Source organism: Leptidea sinapis, chromosome 30 (genome assembly GCF_905404315.1).
Source record: "Leptidea sinapis chromosome 30, ilLepSina1.1, whole genome shotgun sequence".
NCBI classification, from domain to species: domain Eukaryota; kingdom Metazoa; phylum Arthropoda; class Insecta; order Lepidoptera; family Pieridae; genus Leptidea; species Leptidea sinapis.
Genome location: NC_066294.1, coordinates 8,986,408 through 9,008,691, shown reverse-complemented (window position 1 = coordinate 9,008,691; position 22,284 = coordinate 8,986,408). Strand labels below are relative to the sequence as shown.

Below are 22,284 nucleotides of genomic sequence, written 5' to 3'. Positions count from 1 at the left end.
ACGAGACGAGACTTCGAAGCTACTAATACTACAGAAGACTGGTTGCTGGTAATATTGTTGACTCTGCAGTATACAACACAAGCGTAGGCATTTTGTGATGAATCACAAAACCCATGTAATTCAATGGTGTCGTTCTTAGAAGACTGCAACCACCTTGGTATGGTAATATGGCTAATTTTCGTGATGTCAGCCTCTATGGTTTTCCATTTTGTGTTGATGTCAGCTGGTAATTCGTCGTCCCACAGAAGATTTAAGAGCCATACTTCCTGGAAGAGTAGTTTCAACTTGGTGGTAACTGGTGAAAGCCATCCAAGCGGATCAAATATCTTCGATATATTCGAGAGTAAACTTCTTTTGGTGAGTTTACTGACTGGTTCGGAATTCAATTGAAAAGTGAAATAATCTTCGTCGGGATGCCACTTAAGTCCTAATGCCTTGGTTGATTCCTGGTATTTAAAAACATATGCTTGGTCTTCGCATGGTAACTGGTTATCTGGTAGTACATCTGGTTGATTTGACGACCACTTCCTTAGATTGAATCCACCTAACTTAAGGAGATTTATGAGGTCGGAAATCAGCCTCTTTGCAGACTGGAGGTCATGATGTCCATGGAGGAGGTCATCCATGTAGAGCCTGGTAGCCAGAACTTCTGCTGCTTCTGGGTAACGGTGACCTTCATCCTTAGCCAGACGTTTCAATGTCATCATGGCTAGGAATGGTGCGGCCTTGGTGCCGTATGTGACAGTGGTAAGTTGGTATTCTTCTAATGGTTGCTTTTCAGAGTCCCTCCACACGATCTTCTGGAGCGGCTGGTCATCATCATGGACATCTATAAATCTGAACATCTTCTCTATATCGGCTGTGAAGGCTATTTGGTACTGCCTCCACTTTAATATGAGAGTAAACAAATCCTCTTGTAAATTTGGTCCAGAGTACATAAGGTCATTCAACGAAAGTCCAGTCGAAGTTTTCGCTGAGGCATTAAAAACAACTCGCGTGGCAGTCGTCGTGGAATCCGTTCTGATTACACAATGGTGAGGTAAATAGCACTGAAGTATCGGATTACTATTACATTTCTTCATATGGTTTAAATTAATATATTCATGGATAAATTGTTTGTAGTTCTGTTCGATAATTTTATTTTTACAAAATCTGCGTTCTAATTGCCGAAATTGGGCTACGGCTTTGGTTTTAGACTCACCCAATTTTTTGGTAATCTCTGGTTTTAATGGTAACCGTACAACATAACGTCCGTCTGGTTTGCGCGTAGTATGCTGTTGATAATGATGAAGGCAATGGTTATCTTCATCCGTAATATTTACAGAGTTGTCTGAGATATCTTCAATCTCCCAGAACCGCTGTATATCCTGCAAGTCGACCATGACGACGTTGCAATATGTTTGGTTTGGTTTTATGGTACCACTAAGAATCCAACCGAGCTTGGTATTTTGCGCGATTGGTAGTGATGTGCCATTACGAATTAAACCTGGTAAAATAATTAATTCGTAAACTTCAACGCTTAAAATTAAATCTATTGGTCTACTTTTATAAAACTCTGGATCTGCGAGTGGTAACTTTTGTAAATACGGCCAAGCTGGTTTTTCTAATGTTTCGTGTGGTAAATTCCCGACGACATGCTTCATCACATAGGCTTCCGTTTTAAATGTGAAATTATTATGAAGAGATGACACTGAAAGCTGTGCGACTCCCTTACTATTGTTGGCTTTTGCGCCTACTCCGACCACCACACAGTGGCGCTTAATCCTGGGTAGGCCTAAAAGTTGAGCGGCATTCTCTGTAATGAGAGATGACTCCGCGCACGGGTCTATGAGGGCTCGCATGGTATGGTGACAGCCATCCATAGACATAATATTAACTTTAGCTGTTGCTAATAATTTGGGCATGGTTTCTTGTGGGGCATTGGTAACGCATATATTGGATCTTCTAGGAGAATTTTCGATCTCGGTATTTCTAGAAGTAGATGGTGCAAAAGTGACAAGAGCATTATGCAGAAGAGTATTATGCTGCTGGTTACAAAAACGGCAAGTTTTTTCCGAAGAACATTCCTTGTCATAATGGTTAATTAAACAGTTTTTACATAATTTGTTGGATTCAATGACCTTAAGTCGATTCAGCGGTGCGGATTCTAGAAATTGTTTGCATTTAAACAATTCATGGCAACACGTTTTACAGAGTATGCATTTCCGTTGTGGCGCAATATGTACTGGTTTCGTATTGACGTGGTTTATTACAGCTGGTCTTGGTTTAAAATTTCTGTTCATAAAATTATGTAAATGGTTATTGGTATGCTTTTCAGCCCATGGTTTTTGGTATTGGTTTTGGTGTACCTGGGATGAATTTGATTTGTTGAAGTCCTGCTTACGACGAGAGCTTTCTAACGAAGTAAATTTAATTTCTAAAAATTTCAAAAAATCTAACAAAGTAGGCAATTCTTTTGGATTCTTAAGCGACACAATGTAATCATTATGGGTTTCAGTATCTAACTTTTGGCACAAAATATAGACGATCAATGGGTCCCAGTTGGAAATGTCGATGCCCATTGCTTTTATAGAGTTAAGACACTCGTTGGTGGTGTCATGTAACCTTTTGATGACCGCTGCAGATTGATGTTGAATCGTAGGCATGGTTAGTAACAATTGTATGTGAGAATTAAATATTAACCTAGTATTATGGTAACGTTGGTTTAATATGTCCCAGCATACTTCGTAGTTTTCAGAATTGATGCGTAAATGGTGAACTAATTTTTCAGCCTCGCCACGGAGCTTACTTTTCAAGAATTGCATTTTCTGCGCATTTGGTAAAGATTTATTATGGTGAATTGTTTCGGAGAATAAATCTTTAAAACATATCCAATCTTGGTAGTTTCCGCTGAAGGTGGGAATGTCCATTTGTGGGGTTGAACGTTCCCTGTAAGATGACGACCACATCTGTCTGTTCACTGCCTTCTTCATGGTGTTGTATTTCTTCTCCATCTCAGCGAATGCTGTCTCATACTCTTCGTTGTCGAGCAGCCCTTCGCTGTCGATGTCCCAGTGAAGAGAATCGATGACCGACCATCTTGATTGGATAGTTCGTAAAATATCTTCGAACTCCCAGCGGTCGGAGCAGCTTTCAAGGTCGACAGCCTCTATGGTACGGGATAGCGCCTTGAAGTTGCTCTTCTGCTTTCGCAGCATTTCTTCGACCCTACTGGAGTTGCCCTGGTTCGATAGCTTTGGTGCAGGGAAGCTAAAAGAGGGACCCTCCTGAGCGGGAGAGAAAATATCGCGCCTATCTGAGCCCTGCGATAATGGTGTAGCAGGTCTCAGTAATGGTTTGCTGGGATCGCTGGTTACGTAATTAGAAATCATATTCCTAACTTCCTGGTAAAAATCTTTCGTCCGCTGGTAATGGTTTTCCGCGAAGTAGCGATGGTTAGGGTCTTCAAACTCAGCACAAAGCCTAGTATGGTTGGTCTGGAATTCACTCCAGTACGAGTCTAAAGCGTTGAGACGTTTTTCAATATAGGCGGGTGTCTTTCGTTCTGGCCCGTCCTTCTTGAAATTAACACACTGCGTGTTAATCGCGGACATAATCTGGTTTTGGGTGGTTAATAGAGCCTCCATGGTTACGGGTCAAAAGAGAGTGGTAAAGAGTGGTGAGTGATAAAAAGGAAAGATCTTACTTGAAGACTGGTACGTGGTGACCTGGTGTGTCCTCAGCAGTCTCCCCGTTGGTAGTCGCTGGTAGTATCGCCGATCTGGTGAACTGGTTACACTCCACACACAAGCACTTTGGTCAACACTAATTTGGTTCACTACACACGCGACGAATTTTGGTTAAAATGGTTAACTGGTTAACAAACGGCCGAAGGACCACAATGTCCTTGGAATGGTTAAAAAAATTCTGGTCACTGGTTAACAAAAGGCCGAAGGACCACAATGTCCTTGGAATGGTTAAAAAAAATTCTGGTCACTGGTTAACAAAAGGCCGAAGGACCACAATGTCCTTGGAATGGTTAAAAAAATTCTGGTCACTGGTTAACAAAAGGCCGAAGGACCACAATGTACGGTGGTTTGGTTCCGTACAGAGTAAAACACAAGTTAGGCTCAAATGGTATATTGAAACCTTAACTTATGCTATATGGTAAAATGGTAAAATGTTGGTATGGTAATGAGCACGCGAATCGATCGGCGGCTTGTCGCGAACTGGTTACAATATTACTTAGGAAATAACGCGAGGCGACGTAAACGCTGACACGCGAAACGTGATGTACAGTCGACATGCTGTTGACCGTACACAGCTTGTCTCGACACTTATGTCTTTTATGTGTTGTCTTTGAGTCAATACGCTTCGACTGTTCTAGTTTCTTTTCAAGCCAAATCATATGTACCTATACGATAACGCACGCTAATATTTTTTTATGAAAATAAGGGACTAGATTGATGCTAATTGATACGCTCTACCCATTACAATTGTCGATTGTTGAAAAACCCAAAAATTCTGAGCGGCACTACAATTGCGCTCGTCACCTTGAGAGATGCTAAGTCTCATTTGTCCAGTAATTTCACTAACCAGTTTACTAGTCGGAGGCTCCTTTGTACAGGATGCCGGCTAGATTATGGATACCACAACGGCGCCTAATTCTGCCGTGAAGCAGTAATGTATCAGCATAACTGTGTTTCGGTCTGAAGGGCGTCATAGCTAGTGAAACTACTAGGCAAATGAGACTTAACTAACGTTTTGTGTCTCCAAGGTGACGAGCGCAGTTCTAGTGCCGCTCAGAGTTTTTGGGGTTTTCAAGAATCCTGAGCGGCACTGCATTGTAATGGGCGTATCAATTACCATCAGCTGAACGTCCTGCTCGTCTCATTCCTTATTGTCATAAAAAAAACTGTATTTCGGCTTAAAAGTAAATGGTCATTAGCTTTTGTTCCTGATATCGTTTTATTAAAAAAAAAAATGTAGACGTCACGCTCAGCAGATACAATACGCTATAGTGAATATTCAAATTTCTGATTAATAAGAACCAATAAAATTATAAAGAAAAGTAATAAATGAAAGTGGATTGTATCGCTTGACAATAAGACAACAATTGGAACATTAGACAGTAATTTGTATTGTTCTTCTTGTTAGACTAATTAGCATCTAGCATGCATGCGGCATGAGAGAGCGACATGCCGGTTGCAGTGACGACAAAATGGCCGATTTTAATAAATAACTCATACTACAAGTTGATGATTGGGTTGTGGAAACTTGGGAAGAATTAAAAAAAAAGAATGTCAGGTGCCTATTGTGTGATTTAAATTAAGTTACCCGTACTAAATATTAACCCGACAGGCTTTCTAATATATACAATACTGTTTTTTTATGAATTTGTCGATAATATTTCATAATATAAAGAATTATTTCGTAAAATACTGCTAAATGCTTCCTGTTGTTATGTTATGATGTTTACCAGTGGGAGCACAGGATGCTTGCTAGATTATGGGTACCACAACGGTGCCAATTTCTGCCGTGAAGCAGTAATGTGTCAACATTTCTGTGTATCGGTCTAAAGCGCGCCGTAGCTAGTGAAATTACTGGGCAAATGAGATTTAACATCTTATGTCTCAAGGTGACGATCGCAGTTGTAGTGCCACTCAGAATATTTGGTTTTTCAAGAATCCCAAGAAGGCAGGGCGTTTCAATTACCATCAGCTAAACGTCCTGCTCGTCTCGCGCTTTATTATCATAAAAAAAAATACACAGTAGAACTGTCAAACCATGTGTCAAAAAATTCTCTGATAGAAAATATGTCCAAACATAACAAATATTGGAAATAAAAATAATTTTGGGTCCCAAATCGAACTGTTAAAAACTGTCCTATCTCTCAATTTTGACTTAACTGCATTCCATCAAATAGAACCTAACATAGGAGTTCACTAGAAACAAACACCAGGAAATTGGATTTATATATATTATTAAGATTAGATCTGCCAAAACTAGGAAATATTTTTTTTAATTATCGCTGGTAAGGAAATGGGTTGTTATAATTAATAACCTAATGAAGTACAAAAAATTATTAAAAAAAGTAGCTGTTACTGAAAATTTGACACTAGTAATATCGACGATTTGGGTTCAACGCTTTTGCATTGAATGATGATGAAGAAGCGAATGCGAATTTCGATTACTTTAATTTAATCTCTTGATGTACTTTTTTAATACTTTTAGTTGCGTAATCTAAATATCTATAATATATACCTATGTTTAATCAATAACCATAATGCTATTATAAAAATAGATAATATAATATCAATCATATTATATTATCTATTTTCTTAAAACAGTTGAAAAATAAATAAAAAAATCAAACATAATTCAAATTCAAATATTTTTATACAAAATAGGATGTGAAATCACTTATTGAAAGTCAAAAAACTACCACCCATTCCAAAATGAATGCCTCAGGCCTGAGAAGAATGGGCGCAACAAACTCAGCGGGCTTTTTTTTCCATCAAAAATATGTCTTACAATTAAAGTAACATTGTACGATTAAACTTATTATTTAATAACGGCGTTCGCTCCATTCCCAATCTGTGGTATCATTAAGAAAGTCATTTATGTTATAGTTACCTTTACCACACAAACGTTTTTTAACAATTCTTTTGAATAACGTAATACTTTTGTTTTGAACATTTTCTGGGTTCCTGTTGTAAAAGCATATACATCGCCCCACAAAAGACTTGTTAACTCGACTTAGTCGAGTAGTAGGCATAATAAGCTTATGTCTGGTCCTGGTGTTAACATTATGGTTATGACAGTTTCTGGCAAATCCACTTATGTTCCTATGAACATACATTACATTATCAAGAATATATTGAGAAGCAACAGTCAAGATGTTAATTTCTTTGAATTTTGCTCTCAATGATTCCTTAGGGCCTAGGTTATAAATAGAGCGAATAGCCCTCTTCTGCAGCACAAATATTGTATTAATATCGGCAGCGCTGCCCCACAGCAATATACCATAGAACATAATACTATAAAAGTAACTAAAGTATAATGTGATAAAACCTAAACCTATAAATTATTTAAGTAGTGATTATGTACATTATTATGTACTATATATAACTATATCTAACTATATCTAACTATATCCGCTACTTCAATTCGTATGTGTATGTAATGTAGCTAAAGCATAAAAAACTTTTTATTATAAATAGCTAATATTTTAAATAGAAGCAATATTTATGTACGTAAGCAACTCTACGTTGCTTTAGTACATAAATTTACTCATTGCTTTTCACGAATTTTGTAGAGTTATGTAATATTTAGTGTAACACCATAACATATATTCATATATGGTGCTATGTCATAAAATAAATTTGCTATTTTTAGTAATACAAACTAACGCGAGTGTTAGACATTTAAATAAAACACTGTAAAAAGATTAAAACGCGTGTAATTGTAACTGTGTTTTCATAATGACAACTACGACTAATACTATCTTTGACTCATTTCATATGCAGTCCCCCTGAAAACGAGATCTGGAAAGGTCTTTAAATGTCGCGTTAACTAAAATAATAATAAAAATTTAACTTTTACGCAGAAACCTAATGTAAATACAGTTACACTCATTTTAATCCTTTAAAAGTGTTGTATTTAAATACAAGTAGGTATTGTATTTGTTTTAAGTGTAGGCTTGTCTAAATTTTAGCAACTAGGTACTTCTATATTTAATTCAATAGAACAATAATTAATTACAAACAAATATACAAAAATAGAAGATTTAGGCAATTGGTTAGATAAAGTTAGTATCTCAAATTTTCATAAAATAATAATTATTAAAAATAAAATTATAACATTTTAAATTAAGTAACACAACTACTGTGTCGATATCAAAAACAATACGCATTCATCGTCCGTTCGAACAATTAATAAAGAGAGTAATGAAACAAAAGTGAAAGTACATCGACAATAGAACAGAAGCCACAGCTAGTAGGAGATAGTAAGAAAGGTTCTCAAATTAGTCGCTGTAAAAGAAAGTAGCAAACTCCCCGCGGCCGCGTCGTAAACATAAAAAAGTGCTTATGTGTTGCTTGTTATGGGGGCTAAAAAACTACTCCACAGAAACATAATGTAGTAGCGACCATAAAAATGCATTGCCTGCACGAATGCAGTGCGTGCGACTCTTGCGGGGCCGGGGGACAGGGGGCAATAAGGAGGGGCGTGGGGGTGTGTTTACCGCGCACAGGGGCGGCCGGCATCTTCAGTGTTCACACAGTGTTGTGGTAGGTCCCGCCGAGAACGGTCGTGTCGCGATCAAACTTCCCTGTGACTCCGTACGGAATTGTTAACGTATCATACTAAATATTAATCGAGCGCTGATTTTGAACTGTAGTGTATAAATGCATCCGTGAAATTGGTGTGAGATGGCGATATCGTTGCAGTCGACCCAAAACTCTAGAGGTAAGTTTGACGTGTGAAAGTTTTTGTGGCAGGAGATTGTCATGCGTAGGCCGGGCGAGGATGATTGGGCGATCGAGGCGCACATATGCTTTATTTGCATGCGAACTTTCAGAGTCAGTCATCCGTAGCTCGCCGGTGCTACGTATACGTACGCTACGAGAGCGCTACGAAAACTTTCTACGTAGCAATATTTGTTTTGTTACAAAAGCTTATAATAAATTCAATTGTTTTTAAAATTTATCATGTTATAATTTAAGGTATCGTATTTTGAATTATTGAAGTAATATTTGATTTAGTAGTACTATTTAAAACGACATAACACGTTAGTCTAAATCCCATTCTTGACTTGCTCCATCGCAATTACGTAATTAATAATGCAGTTTAATTAGTCACTACATTTGAAAGTAACTTAATCACAGAACATTTTGCGTAACTCTCTATCGCGATTAGTAAAACACTAATATAATTTATTGTATAAAGTTATTCAAGGATTAATTATTATACAAATTATTGATAATTAGTTAATATTCAGAACTGAAACCATATCACATTACTAAATGTAAGGATATTATATTATTATACTAAGCTAGAGGTTCCAGGTTCGAATCCCGGAAGGTGCAAAAATTTATATGACGAATATGGATGTTTATTTCCAAATCATGGAAGGTAAAATGTATTTATGTATGTTTAAGTGAGCATATCGCATTAAATATATCGTTATCTTGCAACCTATACCCAAGGCTATGCCTAATTTGTAGCATGATATTTTGTGTAATAATCTGTCAATATTATTATTATTATAATATACAATGATACCATATGGTCAAGTCTCATAAAAGTTAATTTAATTATGTTCAGTACTTTTTTTTAGTAATGTAGCTTATTCGTAGGTTAAATTACTGTTTTACGCACTTAATATATTTTGGGCTATTAGTGTCTCGGTTACAAGAAGCCAAAAAAACTTAAACCCGGTATTAACTTCTAACCCTAAAAAGCCCGAAACCATACGAATCCAATAATCTTTATCAATGATTCACTGTAGTGGTATGTTAACTTAATCCTATTAAATTATGGGTTTAAGAAACTTTTCGAAAGGTATTTAGGTTAGATAGATAGTTATGCCAATAGTAAAATGAAGCCGGTTTAGCAAAGGTCCTCATTTAGAAAAACTAGATTTAGATTTTTTAGATCAATTGCACTACAATCCGGTAACAATATGGAAGTTTAATTTATTTTTAGGTTACCTTCTTCTTCTTCACGTGTTTCTCCTTTACTGGAGGTCAGCAGTCCGTTTTTAAGCTTCTCCTTGTCCATCTCTAAGCGGAATAGTTCCACTCCCTCACATTTCTCAGCCCAGGATTCTTTCTTCTTCCAACACCTCTTTTTTCCGTACGAGATCTTACGCTGTTTGATAGTTTACCTGGTAGTCTCAAAAATAGTTAAATTTTCGCGTCTTTTTCTTTTATTCATCCTTTTTTTGCATAATGGCGTAGGCCTCAAAAGTTATCGCCATGTGTTGTGTATAAAATTCTTCTCTGCCAGCCTTTATATCTCATTTATTCAACGTATTTGCGGTATTACTCTTGAGTACTTTACCCAAAGTTACCATTCTAAATCCTTCTTGTATCAGGAAACTTTTTTTCTCATTTGCGGATTTCATCATGATCGCTTTTTCACCCAAGGCTGCCAATCTATAACCTACTTGTACCAGTATCCGCTATATAAATAAAATAAATGATTACTATTCAAGGAAACAAGGTAGCAACCTGTAAAAGAACAAAAGGTTAAAATTAATATTTTAACGAACAATTTTAATTATTGTGATTGAAGTTCCGCATTAAAAACCCACATATTCATTATTGAGTCTAAGTTTAAACAAAACAAATAAAATGACAACACAACAAATTACCAGGAGGCTCCTTTGCACAGGATACCGGCTGGATTATGGGTACCATAGCGGCGCCTATTTCTGCTTTGAAGCAGTAATGTGTAAGCATTATTGTGTTTCAGTCTGAAGGGCGCCGTAGCTAGTGAAATAACTGGGCAAATTTGACTTAAAATCTTATGTAGTGCCGCTCAGAATTTTTGGGGTTTTCAAAAGTCCTACGCGGCACTACATTGTAACGGACGGGGCGTATCAATTACCGTAATCAGCTTGAAAGTCCTGCTCGTCTCGTCCCTTATTTTCGTAAAAAAACCACACGGTAGCACGGACTGTTATAACGAGAGCAACCCTTGCGCAATAATGAGTTATTGAGTGGAAGTCCACAGGCGAGTCTATAAAAGTATTGACTATGGGTTATTGACAAATATTTATGGCGTATAAAGAGGGTATAATTACAACTCTTTAGCACATAAAAAGCGGCACACGGAAGGGTGCATCGTGCCTTCAAAAATGATTGTCGTCTTTATTGCGGCCCCGTCGGGATCTCAATGAGTCAATGACATTAATAATGTTATTTGTTAACGCCTTGCTTTTATACAATTGTCGTTAATGTTGTTTTTATATTTTATTTAATGTATAGTATGTATGTATGTATGTAATTTTTATGTTCCTCCAACCAAGTTACAATTAATTTTTGTAAGCTATTTCCTGTTTTTTGCGTAACTGAGTTATTTATGTAGCTCGACGCGGATGTACCAATCAAACAAATTCTAAGATTATAAGTTTGTTAACGTTTAATATTAATTAGTTTTTATTTCTACTGAATACATTGTACATATATTGTATATATATGTATACTCGTTAGTTTATCATATATTATAACAATGGAAATAGCGACACTAAAATACCCCAATTACAAATCACCAATACTTCTATCACAATCTTAAAACATAAATCTTTAGAGTTCCATACCGTCGGGAACTCTATTACAAAGTCTCCGCTGTCTTTCCATTTGTCTGTCCGTTACTGTTCCCATATACAGGTCTGTAGATCCATATACAGATCTGAAGAGTTGAAATTTGTAGTTATTTCCGCTGTAACAACATACAAATCATGATGATGACAAACCAATATTGACAACATGCAAATTATAAACGAAATGTTCTATTACAAAAGTAGGTATCAATTTCAAACGTAGAGTTATATAGCTTTTACAATGGCACGGAATCCTTATAGCCTAAACACATGATCGGATTGGTACGGCCGAACTATGGGACGCGCTGCGGTACCGGACCATTATTACATACATTACATACCAGACGGTATGTCGAATTGTTCGTCGGACATAATTATTATTATTACCCTCCGGACCATATCGAGTACGACGCCGGACCGTCCGATGGTCCAGCCGTACCAAATTCGACCATGTGTCTAGGCTATTAGGTTTCGAGGCCGACTCGTAATTTAAAGGTGTTTTATAATCAATTTAAACAACAATGAAGATTGAAAGGCCGCTTATAACAAAATATTAGTAATCTTCATGATAATATGATTGGGTCTTAGGCTTGGAACTTGCGTCAACACTGGGTCCTTCTCAAGTCCAGGCATTATTATTTATTATTTGGAGAGGGTGAGTAATAGCTAGTCCTAATGAGTCCTAATAACACCGCGTCCATAATTGAACTCGTCAAGTCCTACTGCGTTAAAAACCGCAGTATCTTCTTACCGCGAGTATTTTTTTATGACAATAAGGGTAATAAGATGAATAGGACGTTCAGCTGTAGCTAATTAATACACCCTGCGAATTACAATGTAGCGCCGCTCAGGTTACTTGAATATCCCAAAAATTCTAACCAGCACTACAATTGAACTCGTCTCCTTGAGACATAAGATGTTAAGTCACATTTGCCTAGTCATTTCACTAGCTATGGCCCCCTTCAGACCGAACCACAATAATGCTTACACATTACTGCTTCAAGACAGAAATAGGCAAACAGGTATTACAAACATCACCTGGGAGCAGGGCGTAGTCGCCAAGGATGGTGTTACGTTTATGCATTAGTGGCTTGAAACGCAAAGAAGACTGAGAGGCGTTTCATGGGCCTGTAAGTTTTTTTTTATTCCGACCACACTTAGGCCAGTTAGGCAACTTTAACTTTATTTTAACTTAAATTTCAAATGACTATACTTCGCGTTCATAAATAACATAGTACATATTTAAAGTATTGTCAAATATGTTGTCAATAGATTTATCATTAAATTAATCTATACTAATATTATAAAGCTGCAGTGTTTATTTGTTTGTTTGTTTGTTTGAACGCGCTAATCTCTGGTACTACTGGTCCGATTTGAATGATTCTTTCAGTGTTGGGTAGTCCATTTATCGAGGAAGGCTATAGGCTATGTTTTTTTTTTTCAAAATTAGGGATCCGTAATAAAATTGCTATTTTGTAACACAAGGTGTAAAATCGAAAACCTATTTTTGCGTGCGCTGCAAAAACTATTGACAATAGAACAAAATGATGTACAGGCTATGATATAGGCAATATTTTATTACTTATAAAACTATCGCGTGAATTATACTTTATATGGCAAAACAACGTTTGCCGGGTCAGCTAGTATAAGATAAATCTTGTTATGCATTAAAGACATTTTTATAAATTAATATACATCATCGACCTAATATAGTGGCCGTTCTGAGAAAGATTACAAATGTTGTTTGGTTGAACTATCTACCATAACTTTTATAACCGTAGTTGTTTTAATATTTGTAGTTAAGACGAAGTCTTCTCATTCTTCCTTCTACTACGTACGTCGTAGGTATTGTTTATATACTAATATATATGACCAGTACAATTACTTAATGAACAATATCTACCTATGCGTATTTTTATACGATCTAATTAATTAATGTAATTCTAGTTACGATTATTGTAATTTTTGGAGTCGATTTGAGATTATTGTAAGTTCAAATATAGGTTGAAATAAGTAATAACTATATATTATATTCTTAAACCTTCTCCAAAACACGCTGCATCTTATGGTATAAGTATTATTCCGATCGCTTCAGTAGTTTCCGCAGTATAGCCGGCTGAAAAAACGGCTCTCCTTTATTAGTATAGACATATCTTATAAAATATAAATAGTTAAACAAAAGCTTTAATATCTTATATATCATGGGGTAATGTCAACTTAAGTTTAAGTGAATAAAAATTAATTCCCCGTCTAAGTAGATAATGTAAGGATGCTTCCCCCCTACACTTACCACTTAGCGCCTCGGGGAGAACTTTCAATTATGATTTCGTCTAATTTTAATTAAGAGCTTTCAAAAGGCTTCTCTCGTCGAAATTAATATTTAAATACAATTTGCGCGGAGCGAGGACGGATCTCGTTGAGAAATAATTAATTTTTGTCCTTAAATTTAACATGACGCCTGTATTTCTTTTTTTGAATTCCTTTATGTAGTGTAGTTGAAGGGCTTTCTTTAGGTTTTGAAATATATAATATAATACTTACAGAATTTTACATAAATTGTCTTGCGTCAAACCTGGCATAGCAATGGTTACAAGACAACGATATATTTGATACAATATATTTAGTTAAACATACATAAATACATATGAACATCCATGACTCGGAAACAAACATCTATATTCATCATATAAATGTTTGCACCTACCAGGGTTCGAACCCGGGACCTCAACCTCTTTCTATTTTTATAATATTTGGGAGGAAACTAAGGCAAGCAATTTGCGCAACAGGTCGGGGCGGAAGCGACCTGTACTGCAGTGATTGCGACCAAATGTTTCCTCCAAAACGTCTCGGTTCTGTTTTTGCTGCATTTTTTACTACCTCTCGCTGATAAGTGGGCCATCGATACGTTTGACTTTACGTTTGCTTAGGACAACGCCAACATATATCGGAAGTGATCACGACAAATACTTGAAACAACATCTGAGTATGCATATATGTATATATAGTTCAATGTAAATAAAAATTTCATTAGATTTTTTTTTTCTTCGCAGGTGTGTCTGTAAGGTCACTATCGAGTATGCGTGAAGATTCACTGCCGATGCTGGCAGAGAGATTGCTGGCAAGTCGAGCGGCGGCGCTGGTAGCTGGTCTTCCTGCAGAGCTTTACTCTGGAGCTCTTCTTGCTGCATGGCCTCCATCACCCCCTGCGCCATTATTGCCTCCTCAGGCACCAGAGATAGAACGTGCCAGAAAAAGAAGAAGAACTCCCAAGATAGATGATTCCACATCAGCACCACCCTCACCTCCATCATCCGGCTCTTCTCCAGGAGCGGCAGACCCACCTCGTGACAAACTCTTCACATGCAAAGTCTGCTCGCGTTCATTTGGCTACAAGCATGTTCTGCAAAATCATGAACGCACTCACACAGGAGAGAAGCCTTTCGAATGTGGAGAATGTCACAAACGCTTCACCCGCGACCATCATCTTAAAACTCATCTACGCCTACATACTGGCGAGAAGCCATACAGCTGTCCACATTGTCCACGCCATTTTGTACAAGTTGCAAACCTGCGGAGACATTTGCGTGTCCATACGGGTGAGCGACCTTATGCTTGCGCTCGCTGCCCGGCGCGCTTTTCCGATTCAAACCAATTAAAAGCGCACGCTTTAGTCCACGAGGGTGATGCGCAGTTTGCGTGTCGCTGTGGTGCCAGATTTAGAAGGCGACAAGCGGCCGCTCTACACCGCTGTCCCAGTGGCTGCGAAGCTGACACCCCGAGTCCTCCAGCTGCTATGGCTGCAGATTGGCGTTGGGACGATTGGCCCGAACAAACAGAGCCAGAAGATTTGTCTCTCCCACGAAGGCCGGCCACGCCGGATTCGCCAACTGACCTGCGCGTGCACACTATGTAGTGGGCGCGCACCTGAGGCCTCGCGCCGCGCGCTCCTGAGCCGGTATACGAGTTCCTTTCGCGTAGAGCCACGCCTCCGATAACTTCTTCATTACCGTCTTACGCATTCGATGTTCAAAACCCAAATTGTAAAATGAACTAAAACTTTCCACGAAGAAATATGCTTTGCAGTTTGTCGAAAAAATTGTAACGGCCACACGTCGTCTTTTGTCGATAATTCCCGGTAAGGCTACCGGCGTAGTCTCTCTGGTAGGTAGTGAGCTATTCACTTTTTACGATAACAAATAAAATATTCGCAATGTTCGTCGTAAAAATGTTTTTCAACCGTGTTACAGTTTAGAGTTTTATTGTCGTACCATTTGCATAATCGCAGAGCGATGGGATGCAAAAACAAGACAGTTTTTGTTTATTGTCCTATTGCTAAGAAAAAGTATGTTGCACAAAAGATGTTTTTGATTTATCGCTCTTTTGTTCTAGAAAAAATAAGCACGTTATGCAATATTGATCTCGAATTGGTACTCTTCATTGTTGGAACGTTTATTAACCGGAATAAGTTTCTCGTCTCCGAGAAGGTCGCGACATTGCCTTATTATTTCAGTAACAAAGGCTTGTTAACAATCAGTGATTAAGAAGTATTGATTCGGGTGGCAGTTCCGTTCGTTTGACAAAGTCGAGGCTATTGTATGATCCCTCATCTAGCCCGCCTCAGATCTGAACCAGTTTCTACGTATCACCCTTATTATAACATAATACTGTAAACTGTTTACTTCATTGTACTTTAAATTTTTAACGTTTGAAACTATTATTAAGTTCATATTTCACAGGAACTCTTATAATCTCGAAATTGATTCATCATTATAAGGGATAATTATTGATATTCAACCAGGGTTGCAACGAATGTGTAAGACGTTAAATAAGATTGAAAAGAGCGCTGCGAGCTTTGTGTAAATAACGCTATGTTTACGTAAATTATTTATTTTATTTATATTAGTTAATAAATATTTAATATTCGTGGTTTATTCTACCAATGTAAATAAGAAACCAAGTCATCAATGTACATGGGTGTACAACTGACTTAATCTTAATTATTATAGTTTCGTGTTGTCAAAGTATGGCTGTCTATAGTTAATAATACTTGTAATTATAAATGCTTGCAAAACGAGCCATATTTAACTTAAATTGTTGTGAAAACTTGTAAATGTTTGAAGAAAACCTTTAAGCAAATATAAATGTACATAGTTGATTGGTTATTAGCATTATCTGTGCGTTCGGTGCAGTTTTTGATGTTAGGAGTAAAATTATACAAAGTAAGTTGAGATGATTGTCGTATTTTCGATAACTATGTAATGCAATTTGTTTTACGGGTATTAGTTTCCTACTAGAGGTAGTCTGATTATTTTCGTTTTTAATTTATATTAAGTGGCTGTTTGTTTGAGCAACGTTCCATTTATTATGGATCGTCTAAGATTGTATAGATTGTTGATTATTACTATTTTATTTTCGCTAGCTGTAAGTGTCCAGGAAATAAGGGTTAATCTAGGGTGTACTAATAAGAAACAAATCCCAAAGAAATTATTAGTACAAAGTTAAATATGTACAAGGAAATTTCGGTTTAAATAGATTACATACTGTTGCAATGTTTAATGATAATGATTATAGCAATTTATGTAGTTAGCGTAATATAAGTGCTTAACCATAACTACCTCATTAACAAGATATTACTGAATCAGGGTATACAGCCAAATACTTCGAATATTTTCTATATCTTCTATATTGATACTGTGCAAAATATTTATGTCAGTGACTGATTTGATAAACCTTTTAATTACAATCCTATCCTTAATTGTTTTAATTAGCTAATACCTAATTGCTATTATTTTGCAATCGTTTTAAGTTCCTATTACATTTAAATTGTTTCTTTTGTATCATTTACTTTGTTTTTAGTGTCGTAAGGTAAAGTTCTTAATTTTTGTGCCATTTTTGCGTAATTTCATATCGAAGAAATCATGTGATAAAAAGGTTTTCACAGAAATACCTTTGTCTCCAATATTCATTATCTACCTCAATGTCCATTGACCGAATCAACATAAAATACATTATATACATACATACAACAGATTTGTACAAAGATATTATAAGATTTTAATTAAAGTGTCTCTGTATTTGTAAGTATTATGAATTTATGTATTCCTTTATCGATATCCAGTACATAAATAAAGAGATGTTTGTTATTTAATTGTTATTTCATTTATTCAAATTGAAAACTATTTTTTTTTTCAACAGTTATCAAAGGCTCGACGATTATACATACACGCGTGAATCCAATTGTTCAATCGCGTTTAATTTAAGGTTATATTCTAATCCTCTTGTAAATAATTCATCCAAAATCACTATAAAAGTTAATTAACCACTCTATACCTATATCTCTATTAAAGTTAAAAGTAGGTAAATCAGTTAGTTAAAATTGCTGATGCTGATGCTTTGCCTACCGTTTAATCCCCTTATAATTAATTCATTCAAAACCACTATCTAAGTTAATTAACGACTCTATACACATATCTATATCAAAGATAACAAGTGGAATTGAATGGAAAACTTTTTTATCAAGGGGCAAGACGAGCAGGACGTTCAGCTGATGGTAATTGATACGCCTTGCCATTACAATGCAGTACCGCTAAGGACTCTGGAAAAACCCAAAAAGTCTTAGTGGCGCTACAATTGCGCTCGTCATCTTGAGACATAAGATGTCAAGTCTTATTTGCCAAGTAGGCAATTCCACTAGCTATGGCGTCCTTTGGATCGAAACAATAATGCTTACACATTACTGCTTAGCGGCAGAAATAGACGCCGTTGTGGTAATATATAATCCCATATATCCATAATCTAGCTGGCATCCTGTGCAAAGGAAACTTATTGTTCATCATTTTGTCTGCATTAAATATAATCGCAAAAAAGTAGATAATAGGATATATGAAACATATTACATTTACTTAACTAACGAATCTATACATGAACATATATCTCTATTATAGTTAAAATTAGTTAAATCAGCTAGATAAAATTGCTGATGCTGATGCTATGCCAACCGTTTAATCCTCTTATAAATAATTCAACCAAAATCACTAACGACTCTATACGCATATCTGCAGCAAAGATAACTAGTGGATAAATCAGCTAGATAAAATTGCTGATGCCGATGCTATGCCAACCGTTTCGATAGCATTGTGCAAATTTACCTAAGAACAGCAAAACAACCACAAAATAATTACTCTATGTTACCTATAAGTGTAATCAACGGAAACCCTATTACTAAAACTCTACTGTCCGCCTATTCGTTCGTTCTTTTTAACAGTATGTATTTCTAATAAGTCTATTAAAACTTGCAAACATCTCCTGAGGATGCCTCGTGTAGAAGCGAAACACGCGACGAATTGGTAGAAGACAAATCGTACCGATGGACGCTTTGGTTTAGTCTTGCCATTTATATAATTATGGATTAATGCAAAATAACACCGTATTCAATTAATTCTGCCGCTACAAGAACTAATTATAAAACTAACATGACGAAAAATGCTGACACAAATTATTGTATTTGTTGGTTGCAATTTCTAATTAAGACAGTAACCACGATCATCATGTTCACGAAGCATCCTAACACAAACATTGAGTTCAAGCTGTAAAGGTTGATGCATCCAATATATGAAACAATTAATTCTTTATTACATTTTAGGAAATAATTTATTATTAAAACACGATTCATATATTGGATGCAGCACCTTACAAACTAATTAATTGTTTTGTATATTACAGCAATTGTAAATACTCTGTTTGATTGAAAAGAGTGGCCGTTGAGTTTCCTCTGTTTCTTTCTCACAAGCTCAACTTTTCCGAACATATTATGGTAAATTCAGTAATTTTAAAGAACAATTTATATTGACGATTCAAAAGCGCTTAATTTAATAAAATATAATTAAATAATTGAATTAAGTTTATCTGACTTTGACTTTAAATGTTTGAATGATAGGAACCAATTCATGAGTGAGTTTAACTTACACTAGGCCATTTTTTCAGTCAGCTAGTTATTACAGCATGTGCATGAGGCATGCATGATGGTTTTTTTATGGAACAGGAGGACAAACGAGCACATGATGGTAACTAATCACCGCAGCCCAAACTTTCTTGCTATTGCAATGTTTGCAATTTGCGATCCTGTGATTCCTCTGGAATACCAGAGGAATCACAGGATCGCTGCCGACCTTAGAAAGCGTAAAATAATTATTGTACATTTGAATTTGAAAACCGAAAGCACATTGGTACGTGGCAGACGAGGATTGAACCCGGAGCTCCTAGGTGAAAGACAACGGTTCAATCTAATGTGCCAAAGACGCTAAACTATTGATATTAATATTGGTTGATGATTAAGAACTAATCCGCTGACGGTTGACGTTTTATTTAATAATAAATAGAAGTTAAAAAAAAACTAAAAACACGCTTTGTATGAAAACCGAACTAAAAAATAGAGAAGAAATTTAAAATGAATATCAATTCCTGCCTTATAGACGATAGATGAAAATTATATAAAATAACAAAATCTTATTTTGCAAATTGAAAAATGGAATAATTTTATAAAATTAATGTATTGTCATCGGTCTTTGATAAATCTACGAAGTTTGAACTAAATCTAGCCGTTTAAAGTGAGTTAATCAAAAATCGCGCCCAAATGAGTCGGTTACAAACAAACATACATACACGTGAAGCTAATAAAAAGCGTGTAAAAACCGAATACTGAGACGATTCAATATGGCTAAGGACGACTCGAGCATTCTGAACTGCACTGCCCTAAATTTGTAAACAGCTGTTCGATTCACTATGGTATGGTCACAGGTACTCCTGGAATAATGTAGCTCAAACCTGTAAACAGTGGCGGAAAAAACAAACTTATACGGGATAACATATTATTATCAACGCGAGTGTTACACATTTAAATAAAACACTTTTTAAGGATTATAACTGGTGGACTGGTCAGTCCCCCTGACAACGAGATTTGGAAAGGTTTTGATGCGTCGGGTTAACTTAAATAAAAATGTAGCTTTTACGCAAGAATCGAATGTATAAAAACACGGTTACAGTTACACGCGTTTTAATTCTTTAAGAGTGTTTTATTTAAATTGGTTAAAGTTGAACAAGTTGAAATATTAGGTTTCTTTTTATTAAAATGATGTGAAGTGAAAAAAAATCTTAAAATAAATTAGTATTCAATAAGTAAACTGTATGCATCCCTACTCTGTGTAAGTATAAGTTGTTACGACGACTTTAAACGTAACGAACGGTCACATTGAAAGATTGTAAGATAACGATAACAGATGGCGCTTTCATAAAACGTCTATGCACGTAGTCATAAATTGTGTTTACAGATTGTGCTGTTATTTTTTCATAAATGGCTAACTGATATATATATCGTTAAAATAGTGTTTAATAATTAAAATTGTTGAAGAATTATAGAAGTTGTCAATAGAAAAATACTTTCAAGGAATAATGTATAGAGATAAATGATTCCCATTATTTAATTTATTAAGAAATAATCTTAGAAATATTTTAAGTTCTGTTGAAGTTTTTAAAGCAGAATTATTTAAGAGTATATTTTAACTCTTCAATGATATCTTACAGTCTTAGGTTGACATAAAGAGCGTAATTTTACTCTGCTCAGACTTTAATTACGTATAACTTAGCATAGTGTAATCTTAGCATAATTTTTTATTAACGTTTTTAAAGGCCTGTGAAAACTGAAATTATGCTGCACTTAAGCTATGACAGGCCAATGCAAAAGACAAGTTCACGTTTTATCCCACTCAGCTAAGTTTTACATAAGTAAAGCCTGAGCAAAGTCTAAGTATGTTCTATAAATCTCAGCCCTAGTCTTAAGTTCTCCACAAATTCCCCTCTCCTTGGTCAAATGTGAAACAATTTTCTTTTCTATTATTATTATTATTAATTTTAATTTATTATTATAAATTAAGCTAACCGCGCGTTATAAGGGAAATCTAGTATCATCTGAATGTATAATTGCAACAAAAGTGGTTAAATCAGTCTGTGTTGAATTAATATAATATTGACACATAATATAATATTGACACACTTTTTACACAAATTATCTTGCCCCAAATTAAGCATATTTTTACATATTTAATACAATATACTTACTTAAACATACATAAATACATTTAAACATCCATGACTCGGAAACAAACATCCATATTCATCATATAAATGCTTGCATCTACTGGGATTCGAACCCGGGACCTCTAGCTTAGTAGGTAGGATCGCTAACCACTCGGCTATACAGGTCGTCAGAATAGCGATGATATCAACTCGATGAAGTGATGCTAGATGCGGTTTTACTCCTTCGTTAGCATAACATTCACATGATTAATATTTGAGATTGATAAATAATGATAGTCTATCATGTTAGGTTAATGGCGTATTTCGAACATAATATAAACTTTTAAATTTGAGTATATACCATACATAAGTTCTCATTGGCTGTCTCGTATTTTTGAGGCGAAAACTTCTTTAGCGACTTTGAGCACTTTTCTTGGGATGGGTATAAAATATTAAACTCTTGTCAGAACACGTGGCCTGATCAAAAATTCGTAAGACAGTCGTTGAAATTATTGATGAAAGATTTATACTTCTAATTTTAGTTCGGCTATTTCAACTTAATGATCATACGGTCATTGGACCAGTGGTTGAATCATTGTGATTGCGAAGACGAAACACCGCGAGGTCGAGCGATCAAATCTCAGCCGTGACATATTTTTACAGTTTATTATGAATGAGAGTTGATTTTTCTGAGAGATAAACTTTTTAATATCAGATAATTGTATAAGTTATGAAGTGTTAAATTTTTTATGTACTATAAATTGTTATTTTTGTGTACGATAGCGCACTAAATGAATATATATATAATTATATACTAGCTGACACGTTGTATTGCCGATATTAAAATCCCGATACAAAAGTAACTGTTGATCATAGATGGGTGAAAGTTGAAGTTGTATATATTT

General features: G+C 35.7%; 1 protein-coding gene across 1 annotated transcript; it reads left to right on the top strand.

Annotated features, from left to right (window-relative positions):
- Positions 1–8,283: 8,283 nt before the first annotated feature.
- LOC126973720 (protein krueppel-like) lies at positions 8,284–17,423 on the top strand. Its single transcript, XM_050821052.1, has 2 exons — positions 8,284–8,448; positions 14,359–17,423. The coding sequence occupies exons 1-2, from the start codon at positions 8,412–8,414 to the stop codon at positions 15,219–15,221; spliced, it is 900 nt and encodes a 299-aa protein (XP_050677009.1). The 5' UTR covers positions 8,284–8,411; the 3' UTR covers positions 15,222–17,423.
- The last annotated feature ends 4,861 nt before the right edge of the window (positions 17,424–22,284 follow it).